At 32.7% G+C, this 24,282-nt stretch overlaps 3 protein-coding genes across 7 annotated transcripts; 2 read left to right on the top strand and 1 right to left on the bottom strand.

Moving 5' to 3' along the window:
* Window positions 1-726: 726 nt before the first annotated feature.
* On the bottom strand, window positions 727-15,214 carry LOC8289618 (structural maintenance of chromosomes protein 6B). Of its 5 annotated transcripts, none has more exons than XR_001535858.3 (29): window positions 14,822-15,214; window positions 14,560-14,665; window positions 13,857-13,990; window positions 13,405-13,460; window positions 12,999-13,085; window positions 12,605-12,925; window positions 11,235-11,354; window positions 10,752-10,886; window positions 9,655-9,731; window positions 9,485-9,560; window positions 8,813-8,887; window positions 8,500-8,604; window positions 7,826-7,995; window positions 7,627-7,729; window positions 7,405-7,517; window positions 6,678-6,882; window positions 5,902-6,033; window positions 5,693-5,807; window positions 5,521-5,606; window positions 5,320-5,415; window positions 4,193-4,329; window positions 4,011-4,113; window positions 3,177-3,256; window positions 2,981-3,059; window positions 2,764-2,821; window positions 2,431-2,528; window positions 2,118-2,212; window positions 1,481-1,594; window positions 727-1,060 (listed from the first exon to the last, which is right to left on the bottom strand). XR_001535858.3 is itself a non-coding variant. In XM_048372838.1 (29 exons), exons 1-28 carry the CDS (start codon window positions 14,976-14,978, stop codon window positions 1,537-1,539), a joined length of 3,177 nt encoding a protein of 1,058 aa, XP_048228795.1. In that variant the 5' UTR covers window positions 14,979-15,214; the 3' UTR covers window positions 727-1,060; window positions 1,510-1,536. The 5 variants fall into 5 exon arrangements, 3 of the variants coding, with proteins under 3 accessions (XP_048228795.1, XP_048228796.1, XP_002510971.1); XR_001535859.3 differs by having other exon boundaries at window positions 727-1,036; XM_048372838.1 differs by having other exon boundaries at window positions 1,510-1,594.
* A 3,652-nt stretch (window positions 15,215-18,866) lies between these two features.
* On the top strand, window positions 18,867-20,147 carry LOC8289619 (zinc finger protein ZAT9). Its single transcript, XM_015723422.2, has one exon. It carries the CDS (start codon window positions 19,014-19,016, stop codon window positions 19,965-19,967), a length of 954 nt encoding a protein of 317 aa, XP_015578908.1. The 5' UTR covers window positions 18,867-19,013; the 3' UTR covers window positions 19,968-20,147.
* Window positions 20,148-21,546: 1,399 nt separating this feature from the next.
* Window positions 21,547-24,223, top strand: LOC8289620 (QWRF motif-containing protein 7). Its single transcript, XM_025159235.2, has 5 exons — window positions 21,547-22,806; window positions 23,012-23,248; window positions 23,364-23,453; window positions 23,530-23,637; window positions 23,924-24,223. Exons 1-5 carry the CDS (start codon window positions 22,189-22,191, stop codon window positions 23,993-23,995), a joined length of 1,125 nt encoding a protein of 374 aa, XP_025015003.1. The 5' UTR covers window positions 21,547-22,188; the 3' UTR covers window positions 23,996-24,223.
* Window positions 24,224-24,282: the final 59 nt, after the last annotated feature.

Below are 24,282 nucleotides of genomic sequence, written 5' to 3'. Positions count from 1 at the left end.
GGAAACCATATTCGCCCATTAGCCAAAATGAACTAAAACTGCAAGCCCGCATGATTTAGAGAAATGCTAACAAACTCTCTTTGTTATTACATTCCAAACCTATTTCTCACAAGGCAAGCATTCGGTACCATCTGTAATAATTTGAGAACCGACCACAAAGTCTTGACCCAACGTTACTTTGTTCTTAAGATGCATTCAAACTTTTTTTTTTTTTTTTAAAAAGGTTTCCACAATCAAATAATGGAAAAATAAATTAATTTAAAAATTATTGAAAGATGTGTAGATTATTCTGCATCGATTGGATAAAAAAATATAAAAAAATTATACTGTAAAAGTATAATCCCATTAACTTAAGTTATATTAATAATTAGGCCTAAATCAAAATCAACGTCACTCCTTTTCTTTCTAAATTTTTTATTACGTGAATTTCTTACATAATAATTTTAGAGTTTGAACATATAATTATCCTGAAACCATTTAATTTGTAAATCGGACATTGTTATTCCAATAAAAAGAAGGCTTAAATATGCATTTTGCACTTGAAAGAGAATATTAAAAAAAGAGTGGATTATTCCATCTAGAAAATATAAGAAAATATGAAAGAATTTATAATATAAAGAAACAAAACTATTAATTTTAAATCACATTAATAGTTAAGCCCAAATAAAATTAATGTATTAATGACTTATTCGCACTCTTCCCATTTCTAACTTTTGGATCCATAAATTTCTTATATAACCATATTTTCACATATATAAATAAATAAGCATATAGATAAAATATGCAGTTAACAGGTCCTCAATTCTAATAAAATACTCCATTGCATAGTTGTTGCCTTCCTGAGATCTAAAAAAAGTGATGTATTGAAACTAGTTATGTAGGAGAGGGTATCAACGGACAGATAGGACAAGTGAGCAATCAAGACAGCGTCCCCAATTCCCATACTCTTCATAAGCTGGAATTCTTTGGGAAATTTAACTCAATCAGTTTCCCATGTAATAAGAACCATATTACCATGGAAGCTCAACGCCATTTCCTGCCCAACAAACCTCGAACAGATCTATAAATGGTCACCAGCGAGATAAGTAAGATCGGTAGCTCTTAAATGGATTTATATATCCGCACAAATTTTCAAAAAAAAATAATAATAATAATCCACATCGTATAGTTGGTTCTCCACCAAGCAAATTCACTTGTGAAAGTTCGACCCATAGATCAAGGCAGGATTTCTAACCCACAAATTCATTAAGAGCTCAGTGCATGCTTTAAATACTTTGATTACTTTAAATCTTTTACTCTTAGTGGGTTTTATACAAACTAAAATTTCAATTAAAGGGTACAATCCAATCATCTCAAAATGTTCACTGCAATAGTTCGGTGCCAAGTGCAAAATGATCTTATTACTCAACCTTTATATGACGAGCAGCAAGGGAAATCAGAGGTTATCCTGATACGTAATGTAAAATTTTAAATATCTTACCATCTGAGCAAAAGGACAGCATAGCTTACGCTGAAACAGAATTTGCATAGATATAATCAAGAACGAGGAGCTGCCATTTGCTGCTTCTTTATCCTTTCCCCTTGTTTTACCATACTGTATAAGAAATCAAAGAAGTAATTGTCATTTCAATTCTTTACATGTCCCTTTTTCTTTTATAATATTTCTCACACGATTTACTCAAAAAAGTCATCGTTTCCCCTTGTTTTACCATACCGTATAGGAACCAAAGAAGTAATTGTCATCTCAATTAAACGCCCATTTTTCTTTTTTAACTTTTATGACCCGATTTACTCAGAAAACGTCATCATAATAATGTATCTCAAGTTAGGACATTATGGCATGGGATTTTGAGACATACCAATAAAGAATCTATTTCTCCAAAATAGTGTTATTGGAATTGGGATTAGAGCATTAGCTTCGTCTTTAAAGACAAACTAAATTAATTGATTTAACAATAGCAGCATTTTAACACTGTCATGTTACCGAACCTTCAGCCGCGCAAGGAAAAATTTTAAAATATAAAAAATTAAAAAGATGATGTCAAAATGGGCAGCGAGCAGAATATAAAAGATTTCATAGCAAAAACTTAATCATTGCTCAAGTAAACGTTAAGAACCTGATATCATGAGGTGTAATAAATATCCATTGGGATCCTTGTGCCAGTGCAAAGTCCACTAAAGTGTCTAAGCTGATTTTACGGCTAACTGCATCCTGGACATCCACACAAGCAAGCAATAAGAGATTATCAAAAACTCATCCTCAAAAGAGATTGCTCCTGCATATTTCAGAAAAACAAGAAGCTGCATCCCCTATATATTACCACAGTACGTTACTTGCAAAAATCACAGTCAGCAAGAAGCACTTGAAAAAAACCCACACTTAAGCAAGCTCTAAAGCTAAAAGCAAATTAAAAGGTATACAGAACTTACCATAAATACATCAAATTCGTCCATTGCCCGAAATGGAGCTTCTGTCATCTCGTGAAGAGCTAATGCAAAGCACAATGTTGAAAAAGAGCGTTCACCACCTAAAATAACAAGCAGTTATAAAAATATCATGAAGTTAAGATTGCTTAAATTTTCCAGAAAATGGGAAGCCCTCCAATTATATTTGGAAATGTACTAGGTTAGTTATTAGGCAATCCAAATGCAAATTCATTATAATAACTTATATAATGCCCATGAATGGCTAATAATTCCGTTTATACGGCTAGTCTTCAATTTCCAAAAAAATTATAAGTAGTATATAGCAGGTAAGCAAACCTGAAAGTCCTCTAGTGTCACGCACTGTGCTGCTTGATGCATCTTGGGGCATCTTTACCTAAAAAGAAAAGGATACAACATAAGGTAAGATGCAAGAAATGACCATAAGCAAGCACCAATACTGAGAAAGAAGTGTACCACAAGAGGGCTGGCTTATCAATCTGGCGAAAAGAAGAATAAAGACATTTGAATGATCTTTGAAGAGCAAGATGCTTACCTCTACTCTAAGGGTTTTCTCTTCATAACTAACTTTGATGTTCCCACTGATCCCTTTCTTTCCCAAATGACCATTGAAACTATTAGCATATAAATTAACTAATAAGTATATGAAATAAATAAAAGAGTACGTTAAAATCATAAAAATAATACCAACTACTCAAAATTAATGCATAAATTCTTTAGATGGTTCATACTTCCAAGTTAACTGGCGCTTCAAAAGAGTGCTGTTCCTCTGAAACTTGTTCCATCGCAAATCTAGGGCTCTTTTACAAGCCTGCCATTTAGAAATGGAGACAAAAGAAAGGTGGGTGAAAATAGGAATGAAGATACAAGCATAAAACTTCTAAGTAAGCATAGGGGTTGAGGAAGAAACTGAAAACATGCACTATAGAGTTTAAGAAAAAATAATAAACTCATGATATAAAATCAATAGGTATTCATGTTCATGGTGCAAGAAAAATGAAACTAAAAGCAACCTTTTTTTTGTTTGGGAAACTCCTAGGGGCTAATAAACAAGCACTACATACTTCAAAGCCATCGAATGTATGAACTAGCCCACAATATTTTTCCAGACCTATTAAAAAGCATTAATTTTAATCTCAGTTAGGTTACCTGAAAGCACTTCCCATAGATTTATTTCTTTCACTTATTTCCAAAATTCTTTTTTAATTTTACATCTTTCTTTTCTCTTTTATTTTACTTCTTTCATTTTTTCAGTTTGGGAGGAGGGGGAGGGAAGTACCTAACCTGGCCTCCAGGCAAGTATAAAACAAGCAACAGGACTGGCAATGGCCAGCACAAACACCCATGTAGATAATTAACACCACTTACAATTGCTTCTTTTATATTTTCACTTCTCCCCATGAAATATGGTTTTGATCACTACGAACAATTATTTTTTTCTTCAAATACATTGCATAGGAATTTAGAAACGGGACAGTGGCTTTAATGAAAAGGAGAACACAACATGCAGAACTTATTTTTGAATTATAGATCCAAACAAGATAACCCTATACAAGAGAAAATACCTCCAACTTTTCTCGAAATCCTTTATACATTTGCTGTTTCTTTAAAATTTTGCGCTGTTTTTTTTCATACAACATCCTCAAGTCATCAATAGAATCAGAATACCTGCCATAATAAAAAAAAAAAGATCAAATAGATTTTTAATACTGCTCAAATTATGAAAGAAGACAAATCATGACTATACCGCTGGCTTTCATGCTGAAGTCTTTGATTCAATCTATTCAATTGGGCGCTGAGTTGCTCTGGGGTACTTCTGTCCCTTCCACCTAAAGCTTCAATATCACTCTCAGGACAGATAATCGAAGCCTTTCTGCAACTCTCCTACAGTTTAATAAAATATCGAAGCTTGATGCTGCAGCAATGGCTTGCATTTAAATGTTTCAACACTTGTCCACAATGGGGAGAAGAAGGATATAAGAACAAAAGGAAAGATTTATAACAATGACATGGCATCATCAAATGATACAAGTCTTGGATAAGAATATATTATGCACTAGAACGTTTTGTTGACGATCCTTTACTCCATTAGCATCTAGGTTCAGCATTAACACTAAAATTAACAATTTAAGATGCTATCGGCACCTCGCTTTAAAGTTCAAAACTTCATTTTGAGGATATGTAGTTTAGGAAGTGTACTCTGTTTGATATCTGCCTGGTACAGAAGGCTAAGTATCCAGTACAAAAGACTTGATATAGCGAACCAGATAATCAACAATTGCTGAGAAGACAGCATCCTTTTACTGATGTTATGCTAGCTCAATAAGGTTAAAATAACAGGCTTTTTTTTTCCCTCTAGTAGGGGTTGAACCAACATTGTACTCATAAGCCATAACAGTCCAAGTAAACTAGGGTGAAGTAGGAGAGCATAGGTTATGCAATACAAAACTGTAATTACAGTGTTTTGGTGGCTGATTTATAAAAGATGAGGTGCTTATTCCCCTTAAAAGGTTTCAAGCTGGTTGGCATATGTCTGCATACATTTCAGATCTTATACTTACAGCTCCAAGTTCTAACCTGGTTTACATCAACACAGCCATTGAAGTTTGAGCCTGGTTTCTATAAATAGTCGAGAGAAAGGCAATATGTTATCATCTTCACCAAAAAGGGATATCGTCATCATCAAAATAGATATAGGTTGAATTGGTGTAAAATTAAGTTGTTGTTAGATGGAGTTATCATAGTTGCTCACATCAGTACAGGCCTCCAGCCTCATAGTCTCGGTTCGAAACTTATAAAACTATGAAAAGGGATGGATGAGAGGTCAGCAAATTATTCAAGTATCAGTCAAAATACAGATATAAAAGAGTGTACCTTACGGTTCTCTTCAAGCTCTTGATAGTGTGCCTCCGCTGCTTCAATGTCAGGAAGGACCTTGTTAGTCATAACACCTTCATAATGAGCCTTCTCCTGAGAAAAAAGAAATGTCTTCTGAGCATGCTTGCAGAAACAATAATTTAGAAGAAAACTGCAGTGAATCATTAAATTCAAGAGACAGGGATAATGAAAAGTGACCGTTTCTGCAGATTGTAGATCCTTTTCAATCTTCATAAGCTCGCCCTCTGCTTCTTCATAGGCATCAAGTTCTTCCTTCGCTGACTCTACAATATTTTTGCCAAACAAGGGCAAAGGAGAGTGAATTAGTGAAGATAAATTTCAATTAACTAACAACTCTCAGTTACCATACCACATAATTTCTCAAACGCCAATTTAAGCTCGCTAGCCTTTTCTTCAGCAACATTCCTACTATTCTGAAGCATTTCCAGAGAAGCTTCCTTTTCTTGTATCTGCCCTTGGATTTTCTGGAATATATTTGCAAAGCTTTTTTTGTGGGAAAGAAAATAAATAACTCTCATTGAATGGACAAATTGCAAATCCAGTTAACAAGGGACATACTGAAATTTCTTCATGAAGTTCATCAACATTTGTTGCAGGTACCAGACTACTTTCAGTAGCATATGACTTCTTCAAATCTCTTACTGCTAGATTCTTAGATACCAGCTCCCGCTCAGCATTCAAGCATCTCTCCTGCACCAAGCAAAAGGAATAGTACTTACACACATACCTATACACATGCATGAATATTTACGTAAAAAAATCCCAAATAGCTGAACAATCTTAAATCCATTGACAACATTGAGATTTGAGAGCCATATATTGCCAGTAGAAACTAAATAAGACTTCCTAAATTAATTCATATATAAGCACTCAAAATAAAGTGGTGCGAATCCGCATAAAACCTATAACCAGAGTCCCGGAAGGCAGTAGCAGCAGCATCAATGACATGTTGTTGGCCCTTTTATGTACAAAACTATTAACTCAACCACTATACTCAAGGATATAATTTCTTTAAAAGAAAAAAGTGGGAAATGGAAAATTCCAATCTGAAAATGCACAACCTATCAAGTTTTTGTTTTTCTGTTTCAGTTCTTTCTCAAGCATCTAAATGAAAATAACTTTCTCTAGTCTGGTGTATCAACAACTTGGCTATAAGCATTTGAATGACATACCAAAAGTACACTAGGTTGGTTCATGACAGCTTTACTAGAAACATATCATTTGCTACAAACATATTATTATGTGCAATATGGAGACAATCACAAGTTTAAGGACAACAAGGTCAAACCCAAAGGAAGACATTAAATGATTAACCAAGATAAAGTACTATTTACCTTTGCATTCTTTAAATCACGTTGAAGATTCTGAAGATTTGCTTCGCTATCTCTTTTCCTTTTCCTGGATTCCTCAGCTTTCTTTCTAACATGCGATGCATCTTGTTCAAGATCCTTAATTTGATCATCATACGAGCTGCAAAGACGACCAGTTCTAGCTTTTTTATTTGGAGGAAGCACTGTCTGGACTGATCCACGAGAAAACCTAAAAAGGAATCATTAATGAGTACAAGTAACACGTGTAACTAAACTTCTTGCTCAAAGAGATAGGGATTCTGTGATGCATAGAAGCCACACTGGTGTATTAGAATCTGCAAACACACAAGAAACATGCATGTGGAACCAATAGTAATCATTAATAAGACCTGACCCACTTAGGCTTCTGCCTTTTTTGTACAGATAAAGATAAATGTTGCAAATAAGTAAAAAATCCTTAATTATCTTCTGATATTTAGTTGTTATTACAAAGGAGTATATTGTTGCTTTAATTCATATATGCACTAACCCAGTCTGTGCATGCATGTTGATTGATCAACCTTAATAAAATGTAACGAAAAATATTTTCTTTCAGTTTTCTGTTCTACTTTTGTTTCCTTCAAGTTCCAGCAAAGATTATATAGAGAACTTGGAAAATGTCAAGGCACATACTTCGAAGATATTCGATTGGTAAACATGTTCCAAAAGCCTATTTCTTAAAAATAAGAAAATGCAGTTAGAGACAGTTTACATTTTATATCCATCTAGCGTGTAAACCTCCTTCAAATTCTGGATCTTTCTGTCAAATGCAACAGCTTTTCCTACATCATAATCTTCTACAAGCACTTGCCTCTCGGCACTTCCCTGAGAAATAAGCAAAAGGGATTCAGTTAAAAATGCATACATCATGCAAGTAAACACGATCTACATAAATTAAATGAAAGAAAACCTATGATGAACCTAAACCATTTACCATATCCACCAAGACGTTTAGTACGGTATCATTTTCGGAACGTAAGACAGAGAGAGTAGTTGGGCTACTTGTTTGGGGAAGCATGTGAGACGGGATGATCAACCTACACAATAAGAAGAAGCAGACCAAACAGTTAAAATAGAGGATAACCATCCACCTGAAGAGGCTGGTAAGCAAATAATCATAATCATTCATCTACCTAGGTCTTGAGAAGTCATATATGATAATTTGCAGATTATTATATCTCGCTTCTCTTGCATAGCCTCTTAACAGAAGAGAATCACTATGATTGGTTACAATAAAAGCATTAAGCAACTTCCCAATTGCATTCTCAACAGCAGGAGCCCATCTATCACCATTGTGCAGGGTCTGCAACGCATGATCATTGGTTCAGGTGCATTAGTAAGTAATTAGAAGAATATCAAAGCAGCAAACCATGCCTACAGAAGTAGGCATATGACCCAACATAGTTATCAGTTATGAGTCTATAACAAATAATAGGTCTTCACTCCAGACTGCAGACTTCATTTTCATAGATGAGCAGATAAAACACTCAACAGCCTACTAAAATATTAAAGTCAATCATTGAACTTAGCTATTTTGTGAGACTTAAGGGGAAGACAATATGTAGTGAGCAGCTCTTCCCTTGGCTTTTTTACAGAGAAGTTGTTTTAATGACTCCAGCCTGAAACCTTCCATTCCAACCACAAAGCAGCAACCTTACCACTGGGCCAAGACTCCCACTCACCTATGTCCACCTTAACAAAACCTAAATCCCAGACTACTTTGGATCAGTTCATCTTTTCCTCCTAATTTGTGTACTTGACACCATTGCTAAATTACCACATAGATACATTAGTTATTGTTACTCACAAGGTGTGCACCAATTGGACCTATAGGCGGCTTGTGAAACCTCTGGTGATGTCTTTCAATAGTCTGTAGAAGATGAATCACCCTTTCTCCTCCAAATGCAGTGACCTGCCAAGCAACTCTTTCAATATTTTAGGCATTTTCTTAATCAAGTTCATGTTACAAACAAAACAAGCATTAACATATAGATCCCGACCCTCAACAAAAAATATTGCATGCAGAAAGTACATGGATCAACACTTGCATACGCCTATATCAAAAATGTTGTCTCTGCTATGCACAACTATGACAGCAAGATACAAAGATTTGCACGAACCTTGTTAGTTTTGTGTTGTCGAAACTGGCGAATGGTTGTGCGCATCTCATATTCCTTTTTTTCACAACTTTCAATCTAAGCAACCATAAACTTAGACCATATCAGCACATCTATAGCTTTACAGGAAAAAAATATTAAACAATGTTACAAGTTACAACAGATAAATATGAAATGTATATACTGCAAATTGTTCTTCCTGTGAAAGCTTCCTGTGAGAAAAATAAATTTTACAACTGAACCGTTGAACTCTCACCAATGCACTCCATGACATTGGATGATAAAAGTCTGAAAGCAACCCCTTAAGTAGCTTCAATTAGACTATTCTACAACCTTTCTTCGCACAATTTAGAAGCCAGATTAAATCAACATTTCTTGCGAATCATTCCAATTGCATAATGCATCAGCAATTAAAATCATGCAGACAAACTTAATAAGTAAAAAGTAGTAATAGTTGATAAAAAAAGTCCTCTAAGAGCTAATCAAACAAAAAAGAAAACAAGGATAAATGACCACCATCATTCCCAATTGTTAGATTCGTTTTAACCAAGTCTTTAACTCAATCCTATCAAGGTAGGCAACAATAGAACATTCAAACTTAATAAATAGAAAAGATAAAATTTCTAGCAAGAAGTAGCATGCTCCACCTTATAATTATGCTAAGCATCTTTATACCTCTTCAGTAATCTTTCTGATTTCAGCCATTCGCATGGAGACACTTTCTGATAATTCACTTTCATCTTTCTTTAACCTGAATTAATATTCGGTTTACCGTTCAAGTAAGATTGTCTTGAGATTAAGGGAAAACATTACTATGTAAAAAGATAAAGTAACTAGAATCTAACCTTATTACAGTTGCATTAGCAGCATTAACCATATATTCAAGTTCCTTTAGCCTTTCCTCTATTTCAGATTCTTCAGCCTATGAAAAAATCATAGAGGCATAAAGACTCCTATCAATATAAACATCATTGCTACAAATCCTCACACAATTTTCTCCGATTTTGAACATTTTGTATCTGAATTGTTTTAAAACAACCACCTAATCCCAATAACAGGAGACTAGTTAAGCAAAAGAATAGGACTCAGTTTCACTACACAAGAGAATATTTGTACATTAGTAGAAAGATCCTTTATGGAAAGCAAATTTATGGAAGTTATCGAGAAATTTAACTTGACGCATCTGGCACAAGGCTAAAGAAAAAGTTGTGCATATACTACAAATTGCAGTTTCAGAGCTTATCACGTCAAATATATGTTTTCATGTCAAATAGTAACAATGTAAGTAGGGGTAAGCATTTGGTTGGTTTGGTTCAAACCAAACCAAAAACCTACTGAATAAACCAAGGATTTAATAAATATGAACCGTACCAAAACAAAACCGAATGAACCAAATTTTGTATATGATACCCAGACCAAATGGAATAAGAGGACAAACTGAAGAGAAAATACAACTAAATAAATCAAATTACATATGATTTACTTTAAATAAATTTTATGACACATTTTAAGAAACTTTATTAATAAACAGGATAATTCTGTTAGTTCCATTAAACTAAAGTTTTAACTCAAAACTGAACCAAACCAACATTAAAAACCAAATTAATTTCAGTTTCTAAAAAATTACTGAATTTATTAAAAGAAACACTAACTAAACTGAATGGGATTATGAGCTCAGTTCGGTTGTTTCGGTCTTTTCAGAATTTTGCTCACCCCGAAACACAAGCACCCTAGTTAATATCAAATTTCATTCGAAACAGAGACCACCTTATTTAAAAGGTTTCTATAAATGGAGCTATATTTTAAAAGAAATGAAGTTAGGAGTGGCTATATAAATTCATTTCATAAGCACAACAAACCATAAAGATTCAACAGGAAATAAAACATGAAGCACTTAGGAAACAAAATGAAGATAATCTATATTGGAAGCAAAAAGAGAAACCTGTGTATTTTGGGCATGCTGCTCCTGGATATACTGGACTTCTTGTTCAAGTGACCTTAAACTTTTCAGCAGTTTCTGGATGTGGTTAGTTGCTCGGCGATGCTCTTCGTCCAACTCAAGTTTCTGTTTTGTTGCCTAGAGAAGCAAATCTTTGCACCAGTAAGATATTCAAAAATTATTTAAACACAAACAATGAAAAAAAACTGTGAAAGTGCACATCAGATATGCATACAAATTTTATCCATTAGAGCTTGAAATGACTAAAAATTCATTTTGCGTTCATTGAATTTCGCTAGTCTAATTTTATTAACATATATTGACTTGTGCCTTAGGTTTTTCTTCTCTCTTCAGTTTTAACACATCTACAAGAGGAAGGAAAGGGAATGGAGAAAGAATAAACTAAGAAAGCTACATGTCCACTAAGCTATATTATCGGAGTGTCGGTTGACATTTTAATAAAGAAATGTCCAAGTTGCAACGGACCAAAGAAACCAAATGCTGCAATTGATCCTGTTTTTCCCTCACTTCTGATGCTGTTTGCATCATGTTTGCAATTTTAGCTTTCTTCTTTGCCAGGAGATCCCTCAGCGAATCTACCTTGACCTGCAAGAGGTTAGAAATTAAAAATTTGGTAAGATACATGTGAAATGAAAAGATAGTTGAAGAAGATGTACACATAACCTTACACAAACAGGAATGAAAATTTTACAACAATTGACTTTATCGTATTCCGGAAACAATGCCATCATGCCAAATGTCAAACAGGAAAGAGAAATGCTGCAGTTTCAAGAATACAGCAGGATAGTGGCATTCAGTATTTCCAGGCTGCCCATCCGTAAAGCTGGAAACATAGAATTTGAAATAAGAACTTCTGATCATAGCTATATATCTTTCCTAACACCCAAACAACCTACTACTTTGTACCTTTTTCTTGTTTTTGTCAACATTAAATCTCACCCACATTGCTTCAGTGTTAGAAATCTTGATTGTCAATGTAACATTCCTACCTTTCCTACTAATCAGTCCTCATATAAAATATAAACCCTGAAAAAAAAATCATAAGTTCAATGTCGTTTGGAAGAATTCCTACAGGTTCAATCATCTAATCTCCAGACATCAAAAGGCACTATTATGGGTTAAAACCCAAAATGCACAATTCCATTTTGACATTCATGTTGTCTTTGGTTCAAACACTTGATTTCCAATTTTATTATTAATCCCACCATGAATGCAAATGGATTCATCAAGTCTGCCTCCCCTGAAAGAATAATTTGCTTAAACATGAAAAGAATCACTATTTTGCATTAAAGAAAAGAGAAGGAAAAAAAAAAAAGAAAAAAATAATATAACTAGATAAAAAATATATATAGTAAGAGCAAGAACTGTAGTCAAAACATCCTAAAACTATGTTTAAATGGAGGCCTATGATAATAAGTAAAGGCTTTATAAGGTTTGACAACCATGCGTCGTTGTTTGGAATGAGAGTATTAATAATAAGGAATGTTTGTGGGAGGTATTATAATACCTTAAGAAACCTCCAGTTTTCAACCCACCACATCATTGGGTTGAAGAGGTTTAGCTTCCTGCATCATTTGATTTTAACCATTTTGGACATTTAAATATCATTCACCGCCCTTACTTACAGACAAAACAACATTACATGCTCATACCCTCCTAAATTGTGACTTAATTTATTTTGAAAACCTTATCATACCCTCACTTTTGCCAAACAACATCAAAGATTAGCTCCCCCTTTCGCTTAAGGACTCTATGCCAATATCCTTATTTAACAGAGGGGAATGCAATTCAGTTTCCACCCAGATACTTTCAGTGTTGCCAAGAGTTGTACTCACTAGATTCCTGTCGATCCTAGCTTGGCAAGTGGGTATGCGATCTTTAAGCTGTCCAATCTTGACACGTTGACCTTCAATTTGCTTGTCTACATCGTAAACCCATGACCATGCAAGCTTCTTCTTTAATTGCTGTACCTGCTGAGAAATTTCTTCTATATGCTCCATGTTTTTAATTTTTACTTGCAACTCAGCAAGTTCCTTCTCTATAGGTTTTATTGTAGCCTCCAATTCATCCACAAAGGCATTTGTAGATTTCAATTGTTCATAAATACTTTGCAGAAGATCATTAACTTGTTGAAGAAGAGTTGCCTTGAAAAAAAACTGAAGAAGAAAGTGTCAGTATAGGACTATATTCTTTCACTACAGATCATGCATGAATTCCAGGAGATATTACCTTGAATTTATCTCTGTCGTTCCCAGAATGCAAAAACTCTCTGCTTTTGTCTTGACTCATTATTACACAAGGATTCTCAACATCAATCTGCATATATTCACCGATGGATATCAAGATCCAATATAAAGAATAATTTTGACAGGATGTCAAAGTACAGAGGATCAAAATTCTTCAGTTCATGGAACAGCAGAAAGGAAGACAAAAAAGGAACGACTTCACTTAATGTCAACCAAGGCCAGGGCAAAGGAGCAAGAGAAGTTAGCAGAGAAAAAATCCTGAACAACTTCCACTCAGGATAGTGAAGGGAAGTAAAATAAAGTATATAGCTGAAGAATTATCCAAAATAAGTAAAAGTGAAAGTTCTTGTTTGCTAGGAAAGCTCTGTTATATTAAGCAAAACACTCACATTAAAATGTTCAATGAGCTCACGAAGTTCCTCTTTTCGACTAGCAACCTTTTTTCCTGCCAGATGTCTCAGAGGAAAAGACAAGTGAATATAGCAGCTATGGTCAATCATGAAGCAACGCAGTTGAGCTAGAGAAGAAAGAAACTTAGAAAAAAAATAAAAGAATTTAAGAAAGAAAAAAGCTCTAAAATATGAGAAAATTTCATATGTTCATACTAGTGTCCATAGGTTGAACTCAGACGAGATATCCAAAAGTAAAAAATCCTCCCAATGTAATTAATGGATCCGCTGGTCAATGGGTCTTAACAAAGACAAATAGATAAATAGATGATTGTTCTCTATCTAATAGTATCTGACCTAACGTTTTTCATTTACACACCTTTTAAAAATCACAAAGAATGTGAAGATTTTTAAATTAAATAGAAAATTTATCATCAGTAAATTATCCAGACCTTGGAAATCCTTCAGAACTGTGGAGCTCGTAGATTGATTAATTCTGCGTTCTATAATTATGGCATCACCGTAGATTTCTGGCTTAAAAGCTTCATCTCCTTCATTCTTCACCTCTACTTCAACAACAGCATAACTGCAAGGAAACAGTGTCACAAAAAAACGTAACTGAAAGAAAAAACAGAATTTCATAAAATGGAAAAGAGTAAAAGAAAGTGATTCCATTAAGAAGTTTTAAAAAATAAAACTAAAAATTGAAGCTGATGAACAATGTTACCAACAGTTCAAGAAAAAGGGCCAATTAACAATGCCTCAAATGTGGAGAACATTGCAGAACATCATGGCACTTAATTTTTAAACACCTAAAGATCTCCGTAACATTTTGTATGGTCGCTTAAGTTTTCTTTACCTCATATATTCCTGAATAAAGCATTTATTAACTTATTTGAGTATGGAAAGTATAAAAGTGCAAGAATTCACTTAAGTCGATCCTTTCATTCATAAAGCTCGAGCTTGCTAGAGTTCAATATTTTCAACTTAAGAAAAAAACGAAGGCATTTTAAAAGAAATGAAATCGCGCCAGAAAGACAGGATTTTGCAAGAATTCAATTCAATTCGATAATTACATATTCATTCAAATAGACAGGCAAATAACAGCCGCAAACATAGCAGAGCTACACTCCCAAGACAGGCAAAGAGCATAACCTGCAACCAGTTTTTATAAAATCCTTCAATGTAGAAGCTCTCTGAGTCCCTTTGGCTCGACTTCCAAAAGCAATACATAAAGCAGTCAGTATTGCACTTTTACCACCTGCAATTTTAAAGCAACTAAATTCTTATACGCAAAACTCATAAACCAAATTAATCTGAATGTTTCATTTTAATCAATAAGTTTTAAAATTAAGAGCATTACTGGAAAGGGGAGAGAGAGAGAGAGAGAGAGAGAGAAAGGAGAGGGAGAACATACTCCCATTTTGACCGGTAATGAAATTAACCCAAGGACAAAGTTCGATTTGGAGGTTGCTATGGCACATGAAATTCTCTAATCGGATCCTGGTAACGGTACCCGCTCCGGATCGGGATCTTGTAGGGTTGCATTCGGAGAAAACTGTAGAATCGCCCATGGCAAGGCCCAACGGGCATATACGGTGTGGCCTTTGGTTCCGTTAGCGAACGAAACCCTAGAATTTGAAAGACGGAGAGGGATATGCTGAGAGCAGGAACACTCGCAGCGGAAATTGTGATTTTGCGCGCTTATATGTATGTTTGTGGCGGGAAGAGTGATTGATAGTGTGGGACTGCAGTGTATGCTTTAGCTTGTATTTCTTTGGATTCTGAAAGTTTGCAGTTACGACTACTGCCATTTTTAAGCACTTTATAATGGGCTTTATCCAGTCCAAAGCCTAAATGTTTTGAGCCCACCTGGAAGCCCTAGCATAAACAACATGCGTTTTCTTTTATTTGGATAATTACTGCATGCCCTCTTCTCAAAGGAAATCAATTTATTTTTCTTTTCTGAAAGGAAAGGAAAAATATTTATTGCTACTCCTGCTTATATCAAAATGTCATGGTAATCTATTATATTATATTAAATAAATCATTTATTTACGCGCATTGCATAACTACTATAATTATTCTAATTATGAATAGTAATATATATACAATATATTAATTTTTAAGATTAAAATTTTGTTAATACGTGTTTTTCATTTTTGACACATACAAATTTTGTATTGACATGTGTATTTATTTTGACACATAAAATTTAACTTTACATGTAATTTTTATAATTTTTTTATTAATTTATAAATTAATAAGTCACATTCTTAATTAAACACTTTTCTAATCATAAAAAATAACATATTAATAATAAATTAGCCTCCTAATTAGATAATAATTAAATAATAATTAATTTAAAAAATAATATATTAATTATATTTTAATATTATATTAACTAGTAAATTAGTTTTCTAATAGGTAATAAATAAAATTATAGAAAATAATATTTTAGATATTATATTTATTAATAAATTAAATTTTTAATTGTATAATAATTTTAATTCTAAAAAATAATAATATCAAATAGTATTAATTTATATATTATTATAATTAATTAATATATATTTTTAAAATAATTTTTATATTATGTATTAATAAAATTTAAAAAAACTAAAGATATTTAAAAATGATTAGTTTATTATTATTTTTTAAAATATTATAAATTAATATTATATATTAAAAAATTTATTAAATTGTATTTATAAATTTGATCATTTTATAACTAAAATAAAAATAATGATAATGTAACGCACAAATAAACGACTAGTATAAATTGAGTTCATATATAAAATTAAATAAAATTTTCAATATTTTATCATAATCTTACGGTGGTGGTCAATATCAAAGCAGCAGATGTTTAATGAAAAAAGTATTTGCCTAATCAAATAATTTATGGCATCCAACCGTGAAAAATATTTATTAAAAAAAAAAAAAGACAAAAGTGTTCTATAAACTTATAAGGGTATTTTTGCCTTTTCATTCGAATGAATTGAGATTTTAATGTAAATGACACTTCATATGATATAATAATAATTCAATTCTTTTTCTTTCTTTCTCTTATTATAATTGGTCTTACTAAGAATGGACATGTTTTCTTAATAGAGATCATTTGTCGTCATGTATTTATTTTAGTATTTAGATTATGAAATGTATGATATAGATGATGAAGTACTAAGATTATAATTTATATTTAATATTCAAACTCCATGATCAGATTTTGAAAAAATTCAATAATTTAAATTTATAAATTAAAAATTTTAATATATCTTTTAATATAAGGAAGTAACTAGTATAATAGACTAAAGTACAACTGATAAGTAGCATTTATTCCTTTATTTTTAGAATGAAGAAATTTTCAAAACTTATTTTCATTTTTGGAACTTATCTGAATTTAATCACTTAGATTTCTTTCCAATATTACATAAGTTGTATGTTTGTAATTTCAGTGAAAACTAAGGGCAAACCTCCGTTATTGGAAAATTAATAGGAACCGATTTTGGATGTGTTGGGTGGCCCATATTTGAATAGTTGCTCGGTCTTCATTGGCATTTGACATATTAGTTGGCATGCAATCCAGTCTAAAAAAGTATGTACATTTTTTGAAAAATACAAAAATATCCTTTTTTATTTTTTAATAAATTTACAGCATTTTTTATTTTACAGTATTAAAATTACAGTTTTTTAACTTTTTTTTAAAATTATGATTTTATTGTTTTTTAGTTAAAACAACTAAATAACAAACATAAAACAATTATACTGCAGATTTGAAAAACAATTAAAAGAAAAATACTTCTAAAAAATTACATAATAAAAATGATATGTTTTGCTGATTTTAAAATATTTTTTAAAAATTCCATATATCTTTGTCGTATCTTCTAATACATACTATTCCAACTATATATTTTTTTAACATTGCGTGTGAATATAAAAATTAAAAAGAAAAAGAAAATAATATAAAAATATCAGTTATCAGTGAATTTTGACTATTTAAATTTTTAAGAATAACAGAGAAATAGAAAGAAAGGATATTCCTTTATTTTCTTTAGATAATATAAAATTACTTACACTCTAATTTGGAGTTCAACCCATAAAAAAGAATTAAAATATATGGGTGATATTCTTTTTATCCCTTTATTTTTAATAATAATCCAAAAGTAATTCTTTATTTAATTTTCAGATTTTTTTATTACGTTTTTATATTTTTTCATATTGGATTGATTTTTCTCATGTTTTTATTAATATATATATATATATATATATATTATTTTAAATTTACATAACATACATATTTTTTATTTTATTAAATTAACTTAATTCTCTTCAAATTTAATTACTGAATATGCCAAATAACTTGTTAATTGTAAATTAGAGTTTCTTATATAGATAAAACATACTAATAAATTTATTCATCGAAGCAAATCCCCTAATTCTCATACTTGCATGTACATTTATATTTTATATAAAAATTATAGTATTAGGTTGCTTGTTAATTTAATATTAAAAATGTAAGGCAGACACAAATCAAAGCACCATAAACCACTGTTTCAAAAAAATATATATATATATATCATGAACCATCTTTTTTTTTTATGCATTTTCTATACAATTTACTGCTTTGTCCATTGCAATCTTTTATTTTATTTTGTATAGTATCTAGAAAATAAACATTTGAATAGTATAAGAGTTTGGACAGATAACATTTTGCATATTAATCTAAAGGTTTTTTTTTTTTGTGTTTTAATAATTATTATTTCCTTACTCTTCTACTCATCCAGGCAAATTTAATATATTTTTATTTTATTTTTTAATAATTATTTATTATATAACCGAACACAATAAAATATTTTTTCTTTCCCTTTCCTCTTTGTCGCCATGTATTTTATTAGCTTTTCTTTAGAATTAATCCTTTTTTTTCTTCTTTCAAAGTAGATCTTCGAATACATAAGTTATGCATGTAATTGAGTAATGATCAATCCATCAATAGTGTACGTCCATGATTTTGATTTGAGAGGGCATCAAACATAACCCCTAGTTGATCCTCTCGCCTCCCACTCCTGGCCAAGTCTGCCATTGCCCAACGACAAGGGCTTTAGCTTATTAGTAGTTTACGGTCTAATAGACTTAATTTGAATCTAAATATTATCATAATTTTGGATCAGAAAAACATTTAATATTGTAAACTTAAAAATATGTATATACCGATATTCATTTATTGGATAGGTCAAGAGAAAGCTTGGGAGACTTGAAAGAAATTAATTCCACGTATAGGGGGGAGGAAAATGAAAGAAATAGGGAGGAAACTAATTTTACTTCTCCTAATTTATTAAAACCAAACAAGACCTTAAGTTGTCTACTCTTGTGAGTTATCACTAGCACAAAAATTAGCATATGTGTGATATTATATTTCTTAAGGAAATTAAAGTACAAATTTATTTATGGCAATCACTCACTCTATACCTTCTCTGCTTTTGTGGCTCCATTGACGGATATTTCTTGTTACCTACTCCCCTTTTATAGCTTCTCCACATTATATACACACCCAAAACCCTCCTTTCTCTAGTAATACTCTCCGAGATTGTTTTGCTTTTGTTTTCTCGTCTATGGAGAAAAACCGAATCTGTAAGATCTGCAACAGACGTTTTGCTAATGGAAAAGCCATGGGAGGACACATGAGATCTCACTTAGCTAAACTCCCTCTTCCTCCAAAACCGATCATAAAAGTCCAGTATCCATCTCCAATAAAATCACTATCACCGTCACCGTCATCCTCTTCTTCTCTTAACTATTCTTTTACTAAAAACCCTATACAATCTTATCGATCTATTAACCACGAGCTTCCTTTCATGTCATCAAATCCCGCTGCTGCTAGTAATGACGATGGAGAAAGTGAGACAGATTCACCAAAGAATAACCCAACTCGGAGAAGATCAAAACGACGCCGCAAATCCATAGAGAAAGTAGCTGAGTCATCCCCTGAACAGGTAAGTTCTATATCTGATATTTTCAATAATGAAGAAGATGTTGCTTTGTGTCTTCTAATGCTTTCCAAGGATAAGCGGATACCGATAAAGCAAGTGTACGAGTATATGGAAGAAGTTGAGTCTGAAAATGAAGAGGAAGAAGACGATGAGTCTTTTGATGCGATTCCTATGCGATCCAAAGGGAAGTATAAGTGCAAAACATGCAAGAAAGAGTTTCGATCTTATCAAGCTTTAGGCGGACATAAGGCGAGTCATAAGAAGATCAAAACTCATGTAAAAGTGGAACACGAAGAAGGCAGTGGAAGTGGAAGTGGTGTTGGTGGCAATTGTGTTACAGTTGTTGATCATAAGATGTTCAAGTGTCCATTCTGTGATAAAATGTTTGATTCTGGACAGGCACTTGGTGGGCACAAAAAGGTGCACTTTTCTTACTTAGGCAATGCTAAAATGTCAGCAAAATCTAGTCATGATCTGTTAGATCTCAATTTACCGGCTCCTGAAGATGATGGTGAAGTAAGTCAAGCTGAGGATTCAACCATCTGCAATGCAAAGGCTTATCATCTAAGAAATTGAAATAGGAATGGCAAAGTGAGGTTTGATACTTAAATTTAGTTCTAAGTAAGTGAACACACCTTTGAAAGGTGTTTTATTGGTTTTTTTCTTTTTTCTGTTCATATTAACTTATTTTTAGGTCACTCACAATTTGACAAAATGCATTTATCGAAATTTGAAGAATTCTCTTTTATCTTGTTATATATATCTTCTTCTTCCATAACTTCCCTTTGGAAGTTTTTGCACATGGTGAAGAGCTTAGCACTCTCAACCTTTCCAAATGGACCCCTTATTCCTTTTGATTAGAGAATAGTGTTACCAATACCATAAATTCTATGGGGATATTTGTATTTGTTTATCTTTGTTCTATATAGAGTTTCATAAAGAAGTAACAGTGTAGCTACCTCTACATCCAGCTGGTTTTAGCCAACTGATTTTCCTAATTTTACTCTCTCAAAAAATTTTATAGAGGGAAAGTCCATCAAAGCCTTTCTTTTTTTGTTTGGATACTAGGATATTATCTTTTACCTGTCATCATTGTATTGCTTTTATATGGTTTTCAGGGTTGGTGAAGAAGTCAAAAAAAGAAAGAAAAAGAATCTTCTTCATTTTGGTTGTTCGGTCCCCTTAGAGTTCAGCTCTGTGTCCAGCAATTGTCAAGCAAAACCCTGTAGAAAAATTAGTCACGCCATTGCATGGGCAACAGTCCAAACTATACTTCCCCTAAAATTCCATAAACTAGCATTAGCAAAAAAATATATTAGCATTACCATTAACCATTATATATGTATATATTCAGAACTCATCATGGAGGCCTCTTGTGAAATTGTTTTGTTACCAATTCAACATCCTGATCATTATATTACAGCCCAGTCAATTAAATACAAATGGCTTTGGAATTTATTGACATTTTATCTTAATGAAACCGTCAAAACAAATGGCACCCCTTAGTTCTAAAATCTACCATTCTTTTAGAGCAAGTTTAAATATTCTAGTTATGTCTGTTTTGGCTCAGTGGTCAAATTTAGCCATCGGGCTATATGGATACATAAACGTATATCAGACAATGCTTCCAAATGCTTCTTTTCTTTTTTCTTTCTTTGGTTCCATGGCAACGCTTTAACTATGCTATACGCACAGTACATATTTCTGGTTAGTCCCCACGCAGCAAAATTGTTAAGTGTTTCTTTTAGGCTTGTCAGGATTTTTTGGACACATGTTTAGAGTTAGGTTGATTTTTTTGTACCATTTGAGTGTGGTATCGTCCCATTCAAGCATCAATTCATCTGTTAATGATTCTGATCAATTAGCACAATCCTATTCTAAAGCCAATACCTTTTTCTTTTATTATTATTTAACTTAAATCATGCTGATTATTATCTCAAATTAAAATCACTTTTTTATCGACTCATTGATACTCTTCTCAATTCTGTGGCCTTTTCAAGAAAATTAAGAGGCCACAATCAATCAACCATCAGTTGCTCGAATAATTGATCAATCAGCTGGTTGCAATTTCTGGAAGTGGGTTCTTTGATTGTTTAAATATATGATTATTTATATTTTTAATTAATTTATTTGAGATTTCATCCTTGCGAATTATATATAAGACTTTTTCATTTTTCAATATTAATTATATAAATAATAGAATTTCATCAATATTGGTGAACAATTAGATACATGTAGGAGCAGAATGATGCAATGAGTTCATATATAAGCAGTAGAGGATATTAAACATAAAGTTCCTGTAGAAAGCATGCAGAGAGTGCAATTAACAAAACAACCAATGACATTTTTGTTGAAAAAAATAATATGCACCAGTGTTTTATATTTTAATATTGAATAATTAAGATATATTTTATTATTTAAAATAATAAATATATATAAATTATTTATAAATTTAATATATAAATAGTGTACAAACGAGGCTAGAAAACAACTTTTCAAAGAAAAGAAAACAGTTCTAATTATAAAATCTGTGCCTAAGAAGTCAAACAATAAAAAAAAAGTCAAATTGCACTACTACAAAACGACAAAAAAAAAAACTACAGAGTCTCAAGCCCACGTCGTGAGAGCCTTGACGTGAATTCATGAAAGAGAGCACCAAACTAGTTCTTTCTCCTGGTCCCATTGACATGCGCCATTTTCCTTTTTATTCAACGTGCAATCAACTCCTCAACACATTTTTATTTAAAAGCCATGCAAATCTTCTCGAAATTAACCTGACAGATCGACAACAAAGAAAATGGAATACCCTTTAACGCGCAGGAAGCCGCCAACATCAGCTTCGCCATCGCCACGCCTTGTTCGCAGCAGAAGTGGAGCTGAAAATAATTCGACCTCAATAAACACTAGCCGAAGATTCACTTCCCGATCAAAATCAACCACTAGATCAAGAAACACACCAAACGAACAGAATATAAGTCTAAATTCGTCATTAAAACCACAAAAGAAGTCTGCTTCGAATCAAGATAATTGCAGCAGTAGAGATGGGTCTGTTAGGTTCTTGCAGCGTGGCAGTGCAAGTAATTCCCCAGCACCGAATTATAAGATGCCAAAGTCAGCTTCAAGATCTCCCTCAGCTTGGGCTTTATCACCTGGAAGGTCATTGTTTAACGTGTTGCCGCAGGCGGAGTTGCCAGTGATCAGTAGTTCTAGTGGAGAAGAGAGAGGGAAGAAAGTCAAAAGTGGCTCTGGTGGGGCTATAAGTGGTGTTTTGAGGTATTTTAGACAAAAGAAAGCGTCTTCAGTACAAGAAGAGGAGTGTAGAAGGTTTAGGGTTTTGCATAATAGGATATTACAGTGGAGGTTTGCTAATGCTAAGGCCGATGCTGCTATGGCCTCTACGAAGATAATTGCAGAGGTGAGTAAAAGAATCTTCTTTAAAGTCCTCTCCTTCAGGCTGTCAGGTTTCCAGTTAACACCAATTCTCTAACCGTGAGATTTCTAATTTAAATCCAACTTCTTAATTGTGCAATAAACCAAGAAAGAAAAAATATTCTTTTTGCGTAAGATTCTGTTATGGTCAAGTTCTCTACTTACACTTTTTCTACATCTCCTATTTTCAGAATAAATTATTCCATGTTTGGCTAAGGATCTTGAATGTAAGGACTATCATATTAGAGAAGAGAATTCAAATTCTCAAACTGAAGCAGGAGGTCAAGTTATTTGAAATCGTTAACCCACAAATGCATTTTCTCAATGATTGGGCAAAAATAGAGAGAAAAAATTATGAAGCAGTGGGCAGAATGACAAGGAAATTATCAGCATTATCTGTCAAACTTCCTTTGGTAGAAGAGGCTACGGTATTAACAGTTTTCTTTCTTTAATTTCTTCTTCAACCTTGTAAATTGTACATGTTAAATCCTTAAAGATAAGACATGTCTACGTTGAAAAAACTCTAATTTTTACTCATGACAGGGAGATGTGGAATCCATACTTAAAGCTATGAGCACAGCAGCTGAAGTCATGGATAGTATAGAAGCTACAATTACTAAATTCTTTCCACAGGTTAATTAAATGCAAAATCAGGTTTTACAATGCATAGCATATACGAATAAAAAGTCTAATATAATTCTATCAGCAGGTGGAGAAAATTCTATATCTTCTGACAGAGCTTACAAGCACACTAGAACATCAAAAGGATAGCTTGGGAGAAATGGAAAAGATAGTATTCTTGGTTTCTGAACTATTGGTAAGCTACTACTTCTATTTCCCATCACATTCTGCCAGAACTCAACAATACTTTTCTTTTCTTCCTTGTGATGACCTCGGGCCTAAATTCTATTGAAGATATTAGGCCTCTAATCTAGCTTTTTGCATCAGACCCAAAACTACAATTGCTAAGTCTCAGCTTCAAATAAAGTTTCAGAATATCAAAAACCATTGCGAATGACACATCCTGTCCGGCCCATAGCTCTTCTTATTCTGCTTTTTCTATATATCTATAGTGGTAAAGATATAAGAATCTTTGGTTGCAGGCATGGGAGAGAAGTATTAGAGTACAGCTAATTCAAGTAGTGGAGGAATCAAGAACTGAACAGGGTCTCTGAATTTGTTCAAATAAAGACAACATAGTCTTTGAAAAATACAACACTATGTACATCCAAATAAAATCAAATCAATCAAAGGATGAGAAAAATGTGCATTTGACTGGATTTCATGGATACGACACATATCATTTCTCTTCTATGAAATAGTCTGGCTTAAGCGTAGAAATCTTACAGCTTTTGGTTACCATTGATAATAACTACCTGTAGATTTATTTGTACCGTATACAATGTTGGCGAATGGAAGAGGGACAGCCCAGCCCCGGCAGAGGATGTACCGCTGGGTCCCT

This window comes from Ricinus communis, chromosome 4 (genome assembly GCF_019578655.1).
Source record: "Ricinus communis isolate WT05 ecotype wild-type chromosome 4, ASM1957865v1, whole genome shotgun sequence".
Classification (NCBI taxonomy): Eukaryota; Viridiplantae; Streptophyta; class Magnoliopsida; order Malpighiales; family Euphorbiaceae; genus Ricinus; species Ricinus communis.
Note: the sequence above shows the minus strand (reverse complement) of the source record. Positions and strands in the feature narration are given on the sequence as shown.

Bases quoted from the DNA above. Each gene is read 5' to 3' on its own strand.
- LOC8289620 (XM_025159235.2), top strand. From the start codon at position 22,189: ATGGAATACCCTTTAACGCGCAGGAAGCCGCCAACATCAGCTTCGCCA. The intron at 23,454-23,529 runs GTTAATTAAATG...TTCTATCAGCAG, and splicing joins TTACTAAATTCTTTCCACAG to GTGGAGAAAATTCTATATCT. The intron at 23,638-23,923 runs GTAAGCTACTAC...CTTTGGTTGCAG, and splicing joins TCTTGGTTTCTGAACTATTG to GCATGGGAGAGAAGTATTAG.
- LOC8289619 (XM_015723422.2), top strand. From the start codon at position 19,014: ATGGAGAAAAACCGAATCTGTAAGATCTGCAACAGACGTTTTGCTAAT.
- LOC8289618 (XM_048372838.1), bottom strand. From the start codon at position 14,978: ATGGGCGATTCTACAGTTTTCTCCGAATGCAACCCTACAAGATCCCGA. The intron at 5,607-5,692 runs GTATGGTAACTG...AAAATATTGTAG, and splicing joins GGCGTTTGAGAAATTATGTG to AGTCAGCGAAGGAAGAACTT. The intron at 2,213-2,430 runs GTAAGTTCTGTA...GTGGATGTCCAG, and splicing joins ACGAATTTGATGTATTTATG to GATGCAGTTAGCCGTAAAAT.